Raw genomic sequence first — 19,225 nt, 5'->3', positions numbered from 1 at the left:
TTTGTATACTCAGTAATACTATTACAAGAACAAGAAGATAAAGAATTACATCCTATAGCTTATTACTCTTTAACTTTTAGTAAACAGGAAAGAAATTATGTAGTACTAGATAAGGAATTATATGTTATTATGAAAGTATTAGTAAACTGGAGACATTATTTGGAAGGAGCTAAACATCAAATTAGAATAATAACTAACTAATCTAATTTGAAAACCTTTTAAAACAAAAAGTAGTTAAATAGGAGACAAGTAAGATGGGTACTAGAACTAAGCAGATACAATTTCAAAATAAAATACAGAGCAGGCAAGAAAAATAGAGCAGATACACTCTCTAGAAGACCTGACTATGAGTTGGAAGAAAAAGATAATTAGGAAATTGTATTACTCCCTTAGGAAATGTTCAAAGAGTCAGAAATACAGATTAAAACAATAATAGTAGAAGAAACTACAGAAACAGACTCAGGAACTAATAATAGTAACAAAATACTATTACTAAGAGAAGAAAAACAGGAAGAAAAAGTCAGAATTATTTAACAATATTATAATAGTGTTATAGCTAGACATTCAGGACTCAGAAAGACTTTAGAATTAATTAGGAGAATATATTACTAGTTAGGAATAACTAACTAGATAAAAGAATATGTAGATACTTGTATAATATATTAAAAGACAAAACACAAGAGAGGAAAAACACAACCACTATTATAACTATTAAAAATTCTAACAGAACCCTAGGAACATGTAACAGTAGATTTTATAACAGGACTACCAGTTACACAAACTGGTAAAGATTCAGTACTAATAATTGTAGATAGATTTTTAAAGATGAGAATCTTTATTCCTTGTAAAAAGGAAATAGATTCTAAAGAAACAGCAAATTTATTTATACAACATGTTTTCTTAAAACATAGACTACCTTTGAAAATAACTACAGACAGAGGACCACAATTTGCTAGTAATTTTACTAAACAAATATGTGTACAACTAGGTATTAAACAAGTATTATTAACTACTTATTACTCAGAAACAGATGAGTAAACAGAAAGAGTAAATCAGGAATTAGAACAATATCTAAAGTATTATATTAACTACAGATAAGAAGATTAGAAAGAGTTTATACTAACAGCAGAATTTGCTTATAATAATAAGTAGCATTCTGCTACTAAACATACACCTTTTTACTTTTTTTACTTAATATATAGAAGGCATTCTAACATGACTTTCAATTATAAAATGTCAAATGTAGAGGAAGCAAATAAATACCTAGAGGAGATAAAGATAGTACAATCAAATACTAAAGAAGTAATAGAGAAATCACAGGAACAAATGAAAAAGTATACTGACAAACACAGAGGAAATCTTCTAGAATTAAAGGAAGGAGATTTAGTTTTACTAAACAGTAAAAACTTAAATCTAGTAGTACTAACTAAAAAGTTGGCAAATAAGTATATAGGACCATTTGAAATAGAAAAACAAATGAGGGTAGTAAATTACAAATTAAAACTACTAGAGGGGATAAACATTCATTCAGTTTTCTACTTAGAATTATTAATACTATACAAAGAAAAGGAATATCTAGAAAGACAAGTGTATACTAATCCAGACCTAGAGTTAATAAACAAGGAATAGGAATACACAGTAGAAAACATACTAGATAGTAGGAAAAGGAGGATCAAATATTAATATTTAATCAAATGGTTAGACTATCTAAACATAGATAATACTTGAGAACTATTTAGAGAAGGATTAACTAATTCAGTAAAGTTAATCAGAGAATTTTACATTAATCATCTAAAAGTAGTAAAGCCTTCACATTTAGAAAACTAGTTAACAAAGAGACTAGAGTATGGTTTACTAATAAGTAAAAGAATACTAGTTAAGGAACAGGATTTAAGAGACAAAATCCTATAAGAAGAACAAATTTAGAAAGATTAGATGAAAAAGAAATTAGACTCTTTAGAATACTTTAGTATTCTAGCTTCAGATTCAAGCACAAAGGAAATTAGGGAAGGGTTGGGAAGAATTCAGCTGAACAACAAACCTACTACAGAAAACCAACCCTTAACAGTACTAAAGAGAAAAAGGAGACAAACAAACAGTTATGAAAGATAGTAACCTAAGAAAAGAATAAAAGGTACTTAGAATGTAGAAGAATCTGAAGAAGATTATAGTACATACTATATAAAAACACTACAATTAGAAGAGGACCATACTAATTGTGAGGAACAGTATAGAAAGATGAACAACAACTTATAAGACAACAACAGATACAACTACAAATTACTTAAGAAGATATAAACAATATTCTGAATCTAGACAGAATATTAAGAGCTCTTATTAAAGAAATAAGACACAAGTACATAGATAGATATGAACAGGCAGAAGCTGTTAACAAACTATAGGTAAGGAGAACATAGGAAATAATTATGAGTACTTACTTTTTAAAAGTAAAAAGTGAGGAAGACAAGATCTTCTTAAGGGAAACTATTAAAAAGGGAATAACTCCTCTAGAAGGAGATAACAGACTCTAGATAGAATAAAGGTATAATAGAAGAAAAGTCCTGAATAGGACTCTAAACTGTTCCTACAATACATCTAAAGGTACTAGATTATTATAGTATATGTTCTAAATATAATAATAAACTATTCCTACAAAGAGAAATTGTAGCAAATGTTCTGAACAAGACAGTAAACTATTCCTATAATAAAAAGTATTATAGTATAGTAGCTCTTAACTGAGTGAGTAATGTCCTGAACAAGACATTAAACTATTCTTATAACAAGTCTAAAGGTACTAGACTATTATAATAATATGATTTGAGTAAATCAGAAAATTACTCCTAATACAAGAATTAAAAGGGTATTAGTATATTATATGTCTCCTCTACAAATGACATATAATAAGTGCTCTACACATACCTTCTGAACAGAAGTAAAACTAAAGAGGGTAATTAAACTAGAAACTATAAATAAGAGGGAATAACTTCCTACCAGTTAAATTTAGCCTTTAGAGTGTACTATTTCAGTTAGAGAGTCTGAATACTAGTCAAGCTAGAGCTAGCTAGTGAAGAACTAAGAGGTAGAGGACACATTAGTCTATATTGTAGACTGACACTAAAAGTAGAATTATAGTAACTAAGGTAAAGGTAGAAGCCCTTTTAATAAGTTAACTAGTTATAACTTTTAAAAGGAAAACTATACTTACAAGTGTGGCTCTTACTTTTTAGCTATAAAAGTAAGCTATAAAAATTAGCTGAAATAAAAGAAAAAGGCAATTATATTCACTTTAATATAAAATACAAAGAGGCAGACTATAAAAAGGAAAAGTATCTAAAGGAAAAGATACTAGTAAAGGACACACAAAATAAAGGAGAAAGAAGGATGGAAGAACACAAATCCTACCCAAAATTAAAACTCAACCTAATCAATTATAAAGTAAGTATTTTACAATAATAGTAATACTGTTTAAGAAAGTATTACTTAGGAGGGACTGGATGTTAGGAATTGTAAAATATAGTAACTAAATTTGAAAAGCCTAACTTAAGACTTAGAACTAAGTAGTTTATAAACAAAACTCTATTACATCAGGAAAACACAAAATTGCTCGAGTAGTGATAGCTATACATAGTTATGTATTGGTATATATAATAACATTGGAATGTATTGATATATAATGTAATATTAGTATAAAGTTATATTGGAAATAGTTATTTATTAGTATATATAGTAACATTGGAATTTATTGATATGTATTGAAGTATTAGTACAGAGTCGTATTGAATATAGCTATCTATTGAACTATAGTATGGAGTGTATTGAACATAGTCATTTATTGAACCATAGTACAGAGTTTATTGAACATAGTTATCTATTGAACTATAGTATAGAAGTGTATTGAACATAGTCATTTATTGAACCATAGTACAGAGTTTATTGAACATAGTTATCTATTGAACTATAGCACAGAGGTTTATTGAACATAGTCATCTATTGAACTATATAGTACAGAGTTTTATTGAGCATAGTTATCTATTAGAGTATAGTACAAAGTGATTTGGATAAGTTGGTTTGACGCTGACACTGTGCAACAGCATCGCCCTGTGCAGCTGCAGCTGCCACGGCCTCTGCCTTGTTCTTTTTCAAATAGCATTCACGAAGGAAGAATATGAATGCACATTCCTGCTGTTTAATATTGAGGAGATGGACGCACACAGCGAGTGTGAGTGGTGCACCGAGGTTGAGATCCGGAGCTGTGAACGAGCTGATTTGGGCAGCAGGTGAAGAGGTGTTTGTATGCGTGCATTGCATGCTCTGACTACAACGAGCAATAGGAGGTGCAGTGAACTGAGTAGTAGTTGTGGATTATAAAGGTGTATCTCTGGGATGGCTCGAAGGGAGAGGATGAAGTGGAAGATGTGGACGGACTCAGCTCAGGAGGGTGAGCAGTGGCCACTGGCCATTGCTTCCATTATTCGAAACAGTGTCATAGACGGCACTGGGGAAAATAAATACATGCAGTGTGGGCCCGTCAAGGGTGATGTCAAGCATGAAATTGTAGGTGGGGAAGGAAAGTGAGTGTGGTGTCGGAGAGGGGATTGTGCCTTGGGAGTGGTTGTACATAGCATCGGGAAAAAGGCACCAGTCATTTTTAATCTTATAAGAGTATATAATATGTAAAATACCAATAATATGTAAAATGTCATATACCGCTTTCCCTCGGCTGATATTACAGTAAATGATACAGTAAGGTTGAATAATAGCAATAAATCTTACAGAAAGCAATGAGAATTATGTGTTATTATAATGTAGGTATAAGATAAATACATATTATAAGATGTATAAGCAAATATACCGCTTTCCCCAAATGATAAGGTGTTATTTTACTTATTATTTTCTATAAGTCAAATAGCATATTATAATGACATTATAGTCTATTTCCAGCTTTATCTGATATTTCAATTAATTATAATATAAATATATTAATTCAAATTTATTATATTGGTTTTGTAGCTAATACACGCAAAAACTACATATTAACAGAAAATGAACTAATTACGCTCAAGACCACACCTCTTTGTGCCCTTCTCCCACTGCTTCGCAAGATCGTCCCAGTATTTACGTTCCTCTGCAGAAAGCAAACACCATCGATTTGAGATCGTCTTGGACAGGTCTGCTTGACGCTGACGCCGTGTGACAGGATCGCCTTCTGCAGCCGCTACAGCCTCTACCTCTTTCTTTTTCAAAACGGCATTCACGATGGAAGGGGATGAATGCGTTTTTGGGCCGGTTGATGTAGTCTTCGTCACTACGCTTCGGTCGTCGCTCGGCCCTGCAAGTTGAATTGCGTGCGCGTACGGTGAGCGTCGTGAGGTTGTATGGATTGTGGAGGTTGACGTTGCGCTTGTGAGACAGGTTGGAGGGTGACTTGCTAGGGGGGAGAGGGTCGTTAGCGTGGGCGGATACGAGAAGAGAAGAAGAGATAGATGCACCGCGAAGGTGTGCAGCAAGGAAGAGTGGTGCACTAGGGTTGAGATCCGGAGCGTTAAAGCCGCTGATTTGGGCTGCAGACGAAACTGTGTACGTGCGCGTTGCATGCTCTGACTACGTCTCGCAATCGGAGGTGCAGTGAACTGAGTAGTAGTTGTGGATGACTGTAAAGGAGTATCTCTGGGACGTTCTGGCTCGAAGGGAGAGGGTGAAGTGGAAGGTGTGGACGGACTCGGCTCAGGAGGGGTGAGTGGTGGGCCACTGCTTCTGTGATTCGAAATGGTGTCATGGACGACACTGGGGAATGTAAATGCACGTGGTGTGGGTCCATCGAGGATGATGTCAAGCATGAAATGGTGGGTGGGGAAGGACAGTGTGCGAAGGGTCGGAAAGAGGATTGTGCCTTGGGAGTGGTCGCACATGGACATCGTTGCGATCGTGTGTTCGTTGATTGTTGCTTGCGCTGCAGAGCGGGAAGAAGTACGCTGAAAGCATGTAATTATTCAAGAAGTCGATCGGCATTGGTCAACAATGCGGCTGCGCGAATGCAAATGCAAAAAGGAAGGCGAGCGTAAAAAAAGGAGGGCAACGAAGGAAAGGCAACGCAAGCAGTGGAGCGAGGAGTGGGAGGGATGAAAGGGGGACAAAAGGTTGGGAGGAAAGGGGTGAGCAACTATTGTGCAGGTTATTATGAAGTGGATTGGCTGCTTACGCTTTATGTTGAAACTGGGAGGGGACGGTGTAGTCAGCTGGGTGGCATTGTTGCAGGATCTAAGGGTCAGCGCAGGCATTGCAACGACAGATTGGAGAGGTAAGCACAGAGCCAGAGTGTGCTGGAGGACACAAGTGAGTCGACTGAACTAGAGAGAACAAAAGCGACGACATGGTGGCAGGCCTAGGGCAGAGGGTTATGGGAGATGGTGAGAGTCAGAGGCAAGGAGTGACGAGTGTAAATGCGTCATAAATGTTTAAGTACAAAATCCCATGTGATACTTGAGCATTACATAAGTTGAGTCACATTTATCAACAGTTCTTTTATGAAAAATGATTATTATAATAATAATAGAGATATTTATTAGGCTTGTAATCTTACAAACAGAATTCCTACTTATTATAAACATTTATAAAACTTTCATACAGATTATAAGTATAGAAAATGTCTTATTATTATATTATATAATAGATATAAGTCTTTCTCTTCAAATATAATACTATTATAATACTTTTACTCTTTATATATAACTATTAAAAGATATGTACTCTTCATATAAGACTATTAAAATATATTTACCGTATTATATTAATTGATAATACTGATAGAGCCTTTATAAGAACATATAAGACTGATTTTTACTTTATAATAGAGTTAAATACAGATAATTACTATATATTCTATATATTAAACATATTACACTTTATAAGAGTTATAAGATCTTATAATAATTTTGCGTTTTTCCTGATGCTAGACATGGACATTGTTGTGGGCGTGCAGTCATTGATTGTTGCTTGTGCTGAAGAGCAGGAAGAAGTATGTGAATGTGTAGAATTATTGGTGCAGGATCCCTTTTTCCTGATGTAAGTGTAATTACAGTACACTGTAGAATCCTACTGTACTTCGGGTCCTTCTAGACCTGTAACACCCAATTTTGTGTTACCTCTATATTTGCAGCTACAGTGCTGCAAGTGCTAGTAGGCTACAGAGTACCTTATATGTGATGCCCAGTGCCTATCATAATGGAAACAAATGTCTTACCCTGCATAGAAGTACAAGCCCCAACTATTTGCCTGATACAATCTGAGCTATGATCTAACTTGTCTTACCACAATGTGTTCATCACAGTATATAAAATGCTGTGATGTGCTATGCTAGGCACTTTATTGTACTGTGCTAGCATCTAACACTGTACTGATCTGTATGGATGCAACCATCATGCAAACTCTTGGGCAGTTGTGTTGCTAGGTATCATGCATTATGTAGGCAGCTGGTTGTAGTGTGACAAATTCAATAAATAAATAAACATAATTCTGCCCCAAAAAAGTGCAAATACACAAGTAATTATTTACAGACCAATCCATATATACATAGTCCAGAATATTCTATACTACCTAGGACATTCAAATAGTTAAACTTGACTTTTTTTAGTATATTCTCTGTGTAATAAATCTTTCAAATTTATTATTTGGTTGTAACTAGCTGGTTGCATCATACATATTTCTGATTGGTTGCCTTATTTCACACAATTACACTCAAGGCCTGGTTGCCTCTCTACAGATCAATACAGTAGTGTGCTAGTTTTAGTATATCAGGTACCTATATTGTACTGTGCTAGGTTTTATACACCTTATGTTGTACTGTGCCACAAATACATATTGGTAAATATAGTAACACTAGAGTGTCATAATGCACTTGACAAGAATTTATAAAATGCAGTATATTACTGTAGCTAGAGTGTGTATCAATTCATCTCACTCACACTTCTTACTATGTATTCAATTTGTCCAGCTTCTACTCTAGCTCTAGGAGCAAATTGTACTCAGATACTATTAGAGTGGTTAAAAGTACTTATTGAATTAGACATTCCAGACCTTATGAGGCATGTCTCCAATTCACCCCAATCACAACAGGTTCTTAGTTGTGGTGTACAAGGTACTGTAACAAAGATTTGTGTTAGGTATGGAAGAAAGAAAATCTTCTGTGCTTTAAAACAACAGTAAGGTCTAAAATCCATGGTGTGTAATGCCTGGTTATAAATATGTAGAATGTCTACTAAGATTGTATTACAAGGAAACATTGTTGCTTGAATTGTTATTTTCCTCTAAGGTTTTTCATCAGAACATAGTTAATCCTTTAGGATATATACAAGATCAAACTGGGATTACTATAGTCATACTACTTACTGTAAATGGTGCTTTAGACAAAGTCCTATTTAAATGTCCTAACCTTGTTGATCCTTTACAAGTTGTGAGTACAGTAAATTTGACTATAGGATTAACTTGTTAAATATTTATTATGTGTACCAGTCACTAGATGTATCATCTACTGTTACTACTTTACACAGTCATGACAGAGCTATTATTCACAATGACATTCAATCTGTATGTTTATTCACAATAATTAAGACTTTTACTTATCAGAAAATTCCTAGTGTAATGTCCTAATTTTACATAGTGGACAAGCTATACTTGTAGACTTTAGAATAGCTCACTTTGAGGGCAATTCCTGACACAATGTAAAGAGCACTTGTACAAATTTCTGTTGGCTTGCACCAGAACAATTATAAAGTACATTAAGTTATGGAACAAAGGAGACAGACATATTTCTACTTGTAATAACAATCTACAAGGTATGCCTCCCACATATTTGATACTTTAGATTCTGACTCAGAAAACATAGATATTTAGTAGACAGTACCCATTTGCAGAAATTCCTAAAGACTGTGTTGTCCTTTATAAGTAACACTTTCACAACATTCAACTAGTGAAACTTCAAAGTGCTTCAAATCACTCAGAAGATGTTCACATTCAAGACACTGTCTGGTGCATTCTTAACAAGTGTTGGGTGAAGGAGGCACACAAACACCCTACAAGTGTACAAGTATTTAATATACTTCAGGTGCTTACAATTAGACACAACTCTTCCTAATACATGTTCTACAACTTGTTTGATACATAATTAGAATAACAGAAACATATTATATAAAACAGTCAAATTGTTAATTAGACAAACATTATATTGTGTAAAACAATTTGTGGTCAGGAATAAAATACTTTGTCTCCTATTAAGGCTGTACTGTCAGCTCTTACATTGTGCAAGAGCTGACAATCATGTGATTAATATTTTAGATAATACTATTAATACAAGTTTTAGTCATACATCTTAGAGTGAAACACATCTATTTGTAGACTGTGTAAGTACAAGCACCCTCTGTAATGTGTGTCTATTCTATTGTACTTTTCTGTAGCAATGTGCCTCAGCTTTGTAAACTCATCTCAGTCTGTAAGCATGCCTCAGTCTACAAACACACCTTGGATCCATTCAAAATGCTTGTCAGATAATATGCTAAAACTTTAACTCAGCTTACTATTACTTAATTACTAGGCTTGGCACTTATCTGGAATGTGCCTATCTAGCACCCTGACAGTATAGGTAATCTCAGAAAATGATCCACACTTATTTTAATACAATATTAGACTAAGATAACTATTAGGCATTGTTTTACAATACTCATTCTTTCCTCTTTCTTCAACTATAAACACTCTTCAGACTTTTAAAATATGCTAAATAAGTGTGTGTGTTTTTATCTCAGTAAATAATTCTAAGCTGAATAAAGTATATATAGAACACTTCTCTCTGAAGCAGCATGCAAAACCAATAGCCAACTACTACTAAAATACAAGAAGTATACTTTGGAGCAGTAGGTGATAGTAGGGATGGATCTTGTACACAAGACAGACAGTCAAAAATTAATAGACTTGAAAGATGTGTCCTTAAGCATGTGTCTTAAGGATGATATTGTAGTAACACACTTAAGTGTTGTTTACAAAGCACACTTAAACTCTACAGCTTTAGGACATTCATACACTGTTACTATAAAAGCATTTCATACTAATAAAGAAGGGGACAAAGAGGAAATCAAGGCTCTAAAAAAAGTATAATATCCTTTATACCTTTTCCACTATACATATTAACTTGAATTTGTTAGGAATTGTAAAATACAGTAACTAAATTTGGAAAGCCTAACTCAAGACTTAGAACCAAGTAGTTTATGAACAAAACTCTATTAGTTACAAGTCTAAAGATTGGCCAGATCCCTAGGCCACCTTTATTGTCCTACTTAGTAAGAACTCCAGCTCAGCATTATAAACCTCTAATCATTACTAATGGGTGATCAATCCATTAGTAGAGAGAGGGGACAGGAAGGAGTAAGTACTAAGTCAGTTAGGAAAAGGTAACAAAACCTTTTAAGATCTTTATCTCCCTCTAAGGTTAAACACATACTCTAGTACAGTATTACTTAATAACCTCAACCAAAGACAAGTCATTTGGAATGCTTGTATAGAGAGGGGATCAGGAAAGAGTATAGTGTTCAGAGTAAGAAGTAGATAAGGAAAAGACTAGGAGAAAACCTAAAGAGATAAAAAGAAAAAGACTACTACTTATTTACATAACTAGCTAGGAACTCTTTATACAAAGACAAAGGACTATTAGAGCTAGTAAAGAGTTAGAGCCAGTACTCTAGAGCTCTATACTTGAGGAGGACTAGTACTAGTGTGAAGGAAAGGAACTTAAGAGCTCTAAGGAGAGATAGTAGGAAAGCAGTCTCTTATATACACTTTACTCATATAGATGAGAAAGTGATAAAGTCATAAACATGAGGACTACATGAGGACAACATGAGGAATACACAAGGCAATCTAGAACTTTGGTTGTAAGTTCTATGATTGAATACAGAAGTATAAAGATAAGGCTAGAAGTTAATAAGAATAATTATCTCCTAAACTAAGTCTATTAAAGAAGACTTAGAGAAGTATTTAGAACAATAGTTGTCAGTTCTAGGGTGTACACAAGGCAGTCTAGAACTTTGGTTGTAAGTTCTAGGGGTAGTACAAAGTAACAGCCTTTTATATTACAGAAGTAATAAGGAGTCATTAGAAGTTATAAGACTCCACCTTATAAGAAAAAGTATTACAAACTAGTGTACAGGAAGTACAGGTTGAGTCAGAGCAAGTCATAAGAAGACTATAGAACAATACAAAGCTCTACACTATAGGAAAAGTATTACACAGCTTAGGAAGCATAACTAGTCAGGAGGACTCATAAGGAGTCATTAGAAGCTTGATAGGAAGAATAGAAGACATAACAATATAGTAAAGGAGTCATTAGAAGATTAATCTAGGATACAAGAAGACACAAACTAGTGTTAGAAGATTAATCTAGGATATAAGAAGTGTAATATAATGTCTAAAGGATTAGCCAGCTCCACTTTATAGGAACAACAGTGAAGGGAGTTACTAAAGTCACTAGAGTAACATTACTCTAGCAAAAGGTATATAAGGAGGCCAGTTTGGCCCTTAAAAGTAGTTTTATCAACTTAAGTTACTCAGTACTTGGAAGTACTCTACTCTCAAGCTACTAAGCTACACTTGAAGCTTGACTAAAGCAGGACTCCTCTACCCTCTCACTCTACAAGCTAACAAGTCTTACCCTCTATACTCTATTCTATTACTATTCCTAACAATCAGGACTAGTAAAGTAAGTATATCTAACACTTTAATAAAACTCCACAAATCTTTACTATTCTAGTAAAGCTCTAGTCTACTAAGGGGAACTCAACCTGGAACTAGTACACAGGTATATAAACTATAATACTTGCTTTATAATATTAACTAATCTTAATAATCAACATTCAAAGTGGGTAGATAAGTTACTCTACTACTTAAATAGTTGAATAGTTGTTAAGACAAGTAACTTTCTTTTATAGTAAGAAAAGAAAGGTTAATTAAGAAGTACTACTAGTTCTTGATTATTTAGTGGCTTATACACAGGAACAAGTGTTGATACTAGGAGGTATTAAAGGAATACCATTTTGGATACAAGGGGAAATTCCCTTAGACTCTTTCAAACAAGGAAGAGTAGTATTAACTGTTACCTACTCAACAGGCACTCCTATCAATCAACAAGTTTGGATTGAACAAATCTAAGGATACTCAAGTCACATATACACATTATAACAACATTGTAATTTGTTACACAGTGTATTACTTGCATTAGAACAAGGATATCCAGACACTGTAAAAGTAAGTAACTTTTGTAGTATTATACTAAACAAAGTTAACAAGCTATAAAAAGTGGCTTTGTATCAGATCAAAGAAAGGATTGGAACATTACACATACAACAACTAGTATTAGGCACAAGTAGAAGCTTACTATTATACAGTTGTTTATTACCCAATCCCTCAACCATTCTCATACTCTTACTACTTGTAGGAGCACTCTTTATTACATATTCTTAGAACAAAAGGAAGACTCAATTAGGGAACAGTACAGGATTGGCTCAGAGAACAAGTTCATACTCTAGCTACTCCTATTCAAATAAACTGGGGACCTACTATAGCCTTTGGGTTACAAGGACAAAGACTTAGATACAACAGTTTTTAAGTCTTAACAGAATAATTAAGTCTACTCAAAGTCAAGACCTACATTATAAAACTATACAAGGAGAAATCACATACTTGTGTGGTCTTATACAATCAGAACAACAAGGAGAAAAGCTGGAAGGAATACAATCAGATCTGGATACACAAAGTTTGAATATTTTTAATATTCATACAAAGCTACAGGAAATCTTAGACAAAATATAGGACCTTACCAACAGAGTACAAGAAGTACAAGTTGAATCAGGAATATCACAAGTATACCTAAACAGGTTGGTACAGTCACAATTCAACCTAACTACTATATTACAAAATATTAGTAGAGAGGAACAATAACATGACAGAAGAGAAGGAAGTACTTCTAATACTTAATACTCCTGGAGACAAGAACAGTCTATCTAGGAAAACACAATTCAAGAAGAACAAGAAAGTAAACTATCAGACTCTTTAGCTGAAGAAGAAAAGCTTGTTAACACAATACAGGGAGGAATCCAAACATTTCAAGAGTACAGTAGAATTGAAACACAATATCCAGATAGTCCACCAGGATCCCCTAGAAGCCTCCAAGGTCAGTCAGAAGTTATTACTCAGGAAAGCCAGACAGCTAAAGAAATTGAACAGTCTATGTTACTAGACACTTTTATAGTAGAAGGAATACTAACACAGAATTATTATAGTTGGTTACATTAAGCCTATTAAAGTAATACTAGTTTAGAGTCAAGTTCATCAGACTCTTATACACCAAATTCAGAATCTAGTAACTAGAAAGAGAGTAATATGGAGGGAACAAGGAAAATCAATCTTAAACTGCTAAAGTTTTCAGGACAGAAAGGGGAAGATTTAGAAGTGTTTAAAACAAATCTGGCAATACACTTTAGACACTATAACATTATAAATAATTTGGATAAAGTAGAGACAGTAATCTTATACTTAAGAGGGAAAATAACAAGTCACATGAATGGAAAAGCTATATCATTTGTGACAGAAGGAAAAAGCTTAGTTCCAGAAATCTGGAAGAATTATGAAACATTTTTAACTGATCTGAGAGAAGCAAGTGGAAAATACTATGATCCTACAGAAACAGCTCAAACTCAAATGCACAATTTGAGACAAGGAAAACTAACAATTATAGAATACAATAAAACATTCAAGAGAATATTAGCCTACCTACCTATAGAGTATAAACTAGGAGCACTTAGAAACAATCCTGTTACAATCCATTTATATAAGAATGGATTAAACCTTAGCAAATTACAATAGTTGGTTACTATCCCTGGTTATACAGAATGAACATTCAAGGAATGGACAGAAACAGCTCTTAGTCTGGAGAGAGGAATAGTACACACAAAGACATTTAGACAAGAATACAAACCTTCTAGTGATTATTTTGGAGTACTAATGGAAATTGACAGGATAACAAAAGGTAGGGAAATAGCATGCTTCAAATGTAGACAGAAAGGACATATGGCCAGAAATTGCACTAGAAGAAATCCTCAAAGTAAAAGGCCAAAGTATAATAAGAAGTTTACAAAAAGGAACACAGTAATCCCTGAAGAACAGGAAGCCCACATTAATAAAGTAGAGGAAACAGAAGGATCAAGTAAAGAAGATTTTTGATCCAGAGTTTAAAGGTAGTAGAGTCTTTAAACTCAGGAGTAGAGAAAAATGTAAAAGAAACTCTACTAGAAAAGCAACCAACAAAAATCTACCAGACAGTACAAGCAGCACTCTATCCTACCTGTAAAGCAATTATATTATACAGAGGACAGTAAGTAACAATTAAGGCTATGTTTGACTCAGGTGTAGGACTAAGCACTTTATCACCAAAAATAGCTAAAGCTCTCAAGTTAAAACTCATGAAGAATGACAAACCTGGGGTAATTGTTAGAAATGCTAATAGTACAATTAATAAAGGGGGATGGAAGTATAATGCTTGAGCATGGTTAAACACTAGAATTAGTAATGGATGGTTCAAATTTGTAATAATGGACACTTATAATGATAAGTGTTTATTAGGATCTGACTACTTAAACAAAGTAAAACCTTTGTTTAACTATCAAACAGGAGAAGTCAGAAGTAGTACAGGTAAGATCAAACTAGTAGGCAAAACTTGGGAAAAGAAAAGGAACCAAAACAGAGAGAAAAAGGTAAAAGAATACTCTCAAATTAGAAGCATAAAGAAAACCAAAACAAAGAAGTTATCCTACAAACCACTTATACTATCAGATTCAGAATCAGACAGTAGTGGATTAGAAAGTACTTGGTTTTCAAGCAAGAAAGAAGATAAAGGCAAAGGAAAAGCTTCTATGACTCCTATTTTAGTATTAACACCTGTAATACCTATTAAAAGCTTAACAACACAGGAATTGCAACAGAGCCCTTTAGGAAATATACTAGATATACAACCAGAATCTAGTATGAGATCATATTCATCAGATAAAGATATAGATACAGATGAGGAAATAACTAGGTTATTAGACAAAATAACCATTTCTAAGGAAGTAGTAATGTTACCAAGAGTACCTCAATATCAGAAACCTACTCTTACTATGTATGAAGTAAAGGTAATCAACTATAGAGTAGACAAGAAATTTGCAGACCTAGATATAATGAATAGAACAAGACTAGGAGAAAAGCAAATACAGGAGACAAAAGAGAAAATGCAAAATATTACATTATATAATGAATATGTTAAAAGGAAAAGGGGAGAAAGTACAGGGAGTACACCTCCACTTAAGAAAAGAAGGTCAGGAACTCTAGAACTGTCTGTAAGGAGGATGAATCTAGCATCCTATCAGTTAACAGAAACTAATAAGTAAGAGGAGTTAGAAGTGCTCTAACAAAAATTATCTTATTAAACTAATGAAGAACAGAAGCTTAGAAAACAGTTAAACAAGGTCTTTAGTATAGTACAGAAAGCTTCACAGGAAAAAGCAAAAGTACTAAACAGATCAGGAATAGGTTCAGAAAGAAACAAAAAGGAATTAGTGCTAAAAGAATTATAGGGTTACTTAGACAGATTTGATAAAGATAAAGTAGAAAGATTGCCAAAGCATTCCAGATGGGACATGGATATTAAATTAAAGGAAGGAGCAGAATTACCTAAAATGTGTCCAGTATATCCTCTAACTCCTATAGAACAGGAAGTAGTAGAGGAATTTATATAAGAAAACTTAAAGAAAGGATACATTAGAGAAAGTCATTCTAAAATTGTATTACTAGTATTCTTTGTAGGAAAAAAGGACTCAGGAGCAAGAATGGTTATAGACTATAGAAAACTGAATCAGATAGCAGAACCTGATCCATTTCCTATACCTATAATGTACACATTACCAGATTATCTAAAGGAAGCAAAATGGTTTACAACTCTTGACCTTAAAAGTGGATATAACAATATTAGGATAAAACAAGGACAAGAATACTTACAAGCCTTTAGAACACATAAAGGACTATATGAACCATTAGTAATGTAATTTGGAATGATGAATGTACTAGCAGTATTTTAAAGAGCTATGAATTAACTCTTTGAAGAATTAATAGGTAAAGGGATAGTAATATATTTAGATGATATTATTATCTATGCTCAAACACAAGAAGAGCTATTAGAGCTGACTAAAAAGGTGCTGCAATTGTTAAGGAAAGTAGACTTTTATAGTAAACCAGAAAAGTGTTTCTTTAACAAACAAGAACTAGACTACTTAGGCTTTGTAGTCAACCAGGATAGACTAAAAGCAGATCCTTACAAGATCAAAGCTATACAGGAATAGTCTAAACCTCAAACAAAAAGAGATATTAGAAAACTATTAGGATTCTTTAATTTCTACAAGAAATTTGTAGAAAACTATTCTGTAAAAGTAAAGCCATTAACAAGCTTACTTTCACAGAAAAGGACTATGATATAGGGAGATACACAAGAAGTATTTTTTAAAGCTATAAAAGAAGCATTTGCTAAGGTACCAATATTAGCAAGACCAAACCATGAAAAACAATTTGTAATAGAAACTGATGCATCAGATTTTGTATGCTCAGTAATACTATTATAAGAACAAGAAGATAAAGAATTACATCCTATAGCTTATTATTCTTCAACTTTTAGTAAACAGGAAAGAAATTATACAGCACCAGATAAGGAATTATATGCTATTATAAAGGTATTAGCAAACTGGAGACATTATTTGGAAGGAGCTAAACATCAAATTAGAATAATAACTGACCAATCTAATTTGAAAACCTTTCAAAGTAAAAAGCAGTTAAATAGGAGACAAGTAAGATGGGCACTAGAACTAAGCAGATACAATTTCAAAATAGAATACAGAGCAGGCAAGAAAAATAGAGCAGATGCACTCTCTAGAAGACCTGACTATGAGCTGGAAGAAAAAGATAATCAGGAAATTGTATTACTCCCTCAAGAAATGTTTAAGGAGTCAGAAATACAGATTAAAACAATAACTGTAGAAGAAACTATAGAAACAAACTCAGGAACTAATAATAGTAACAAAATACTATTACTAAGAGAAGGAAGACAGGAAGAAAAAGTCAGAATTGTTTAACAGTATTATGACAGTGTTATAGCTGAACATCTAGGGCTCAGAAAGACTTTAGAATTAGTTAAAAGAACATATTATTAGCTAGGAATAACTAACTAGATAAAAGAATATGTAGACACTTGTGTAATATGTCAAAAGACAAAACACAAGAGAGGAAAAACACAACCACTATTACAACCATTAAAGATCCTAACAGGACCCTAGGAACATGTAACAGCAGATTTTATAACAGGATTACTAGTTACACAAACTGGTAAAGATTCAGTACTAATAATTGTAGATAGATTTTCAAAGATAGGAATCTTTATTCCTTGTAAAAAGGAAATAGATTCTAAAGAAACAGCAAAATTATTTATACAACATGTTTTCTCAAAACATAGGCTACCTTTGAAAATAACTACAGACAGAGGACCACAATTTGCTAGTAACTTTACTAAACAAATATGTGTACAACTAAGTATTAAACAAGCATTATCAACTACTTATCACCCAGAAACAGATGGACAAACAGAAAGAGTAAATCAGGAGTTAGAACAATATCTAAGGTGTTATATTAACTACAGACAAGAAGATTAGGAAGAGTTTATACTAACAGCAGAATTTGCCTACAATAACAAGCAACATTCTACTACTAAACATACACCTTTTTACCTGATATATGGAAGGCATCCTAACATAACTTTTAACTATAAAAAGTCAAATGTAGAAGAAGCAGATAAATATCTAGAAGAAATAAAAATAGTACAATCAAATGCTAAAGAAGTAATAGAGAAATCACAGGAACAAATGAAAAAGTATACTGACAAACACAGAGGAAGTCTTCCAGAATTAAAAGAAGGAGATTTAGTTTTACTAGATAGTAAAAATTTAAATCTAGCAGTACCAACTAGAAAGTTAGCAAACAGGTATATAGGACCATTTGAAATAGAAAAACAAATGGGGGTAGTAAATTATAAACTAAAACTACTAGAAGGGATGAATATTCATCCAGTTTTCTACTCAGAATTATTAATACTATATAAGGAAAAGGAATATCCAGGAAGACAAGTGTATACTAATCCAGACCCAGAATTGATAAACAAGGAATGAGAATACACAGTAGAAAACATACTAGATAGTAGGAAAAGGAGGAACAAATACTAATATTTAATCAAATGGTTAGACTATCCAGACATAGACAATACTTAGGAACCATTTGGAGAAGGATTAACTAATTCAGCAAAGTTAATCAGAGAGTTTCATATTAATCATCCAAAAGCAGTAAAACCTCTACATTTAGAAAACTGGTTGACAAAAAGACTAGGGTATGGTTTACTAATAAGTAAAAGAATACTAGTTGAAGAAAAGGATTCAAAAGATAAAATCCTACAAGAGGAACAAATGTAGAAAGATTGGATGAACAGGAAATCAGACTCTTCAGAATACTTTAGTATTCTAGCTTCAGATTCAAGCACAAAGGAAATTAGGGAAGGGTTGGGAAGAATTCAGCTGAACAACAAACCTACTATAGAAAACCAACCCCTAACAGTACCAAAGAGGAAAAGGAGACAAACAAACAATTATGAAAGATAGCAACCTAAGAAAAGAATAAAAGGTACTTGGAATACAGAAGAATCTGAAGAAGAATATAGTACATACTATATAAAAACATTACAATTAGAAGAGGACTATACTAATTGTGAAGAAAAATATAGTAACATAAAAGAAAATAGTACTATACTAGGAGATTCTATTATACAACAACAAATACAACTACAGTTTACTTAAGAAGATATAAACAATATTCTGGATCCAGACAGAATACTAAGAGCCCTTATTGAAGAAACAAGACACAAGTATATAGACAGATATGAACAGGCAGAAGCTGTTAATAAACTATGAGTAAGAAGAACATAGGAAATAATTATGAGTACTTACTTTTTAAAAGCAAAAAGTGAGGAAGACAAAATCTTCTTGAGGGAAACTATTAAAAAGGGAATAACTCCTCTAGGAGGAGATAACAGACTCTGGATAGAGTAAAGGTATAATAGAGAAAA

The 19,225-nt window shown here is 33.1% G+C and overlaps 2 protein-coding genes across 2 annotated transcripts; both read right to left on the bottom strand.

Moving 5' to 3' along the window:
- Nucleotides 1-4,012: 4,012 nt before the first annotated feature.
- Nucleotides 4,013-4,308, bottom strand: FOMMEDRAFT_156751 (uncharacterized protein; the record flags this gene model as incomplete). The annotated part of the gene is made up of 2 exons (XM_007267001.1): nt 4,013-4,029; nt 4,080-4,308. The coding sequence occupies 2 exons, from the start codon at nt 4,306-4,308 to the stop codon at nt 4,013-4,015; spliced, it is 246 nt and encodes an 81-aa protein (XP_007267063.1).
- Nucleotides 4,309-5,048: 740 nt separating this feature from the next.
- FOMMEDRAFT_156750 (uncharacterized protein) lies at nt 5,049-5,915 on the bottom strand (the record flags this gene model as incomplete). The annotated part of the gene is made up of 1 exon (XM_007267000.1): nt 5,049-5,915. The coding sequence occupies one exon, from the start codon at nt 5,913-5,915 to the stop codon at nt 5,049-5,051; it is 867 nt and encodes a 288-aa protein (XP_007267062.1).
- Between the last annotated feature and the right edge of the window lie 13,310 nt (nt 5,916-19,225).

This window comes from Fomitiporia mediterranea (assembly GCF_000271605.1).
Source record: "Fomitiporia mediterranea MF3/22 unplaced genomic scaffold FOMMEscaffold_6, whole genome shotgun sequence".
In the NCBI taxonomy this organism is placed as follows: Eukaryota; Fungi; Basidiomycota; class Agaricomycetes; order Hymenochaetales; family Hymenochaetaceae; genus Fomitiporia; species Fomitiporia mediterranea.
Note: the sequence above shows the minus strand (reverse complement) of the source record. Positions and strands in the feature narration are given on the sequence as shown.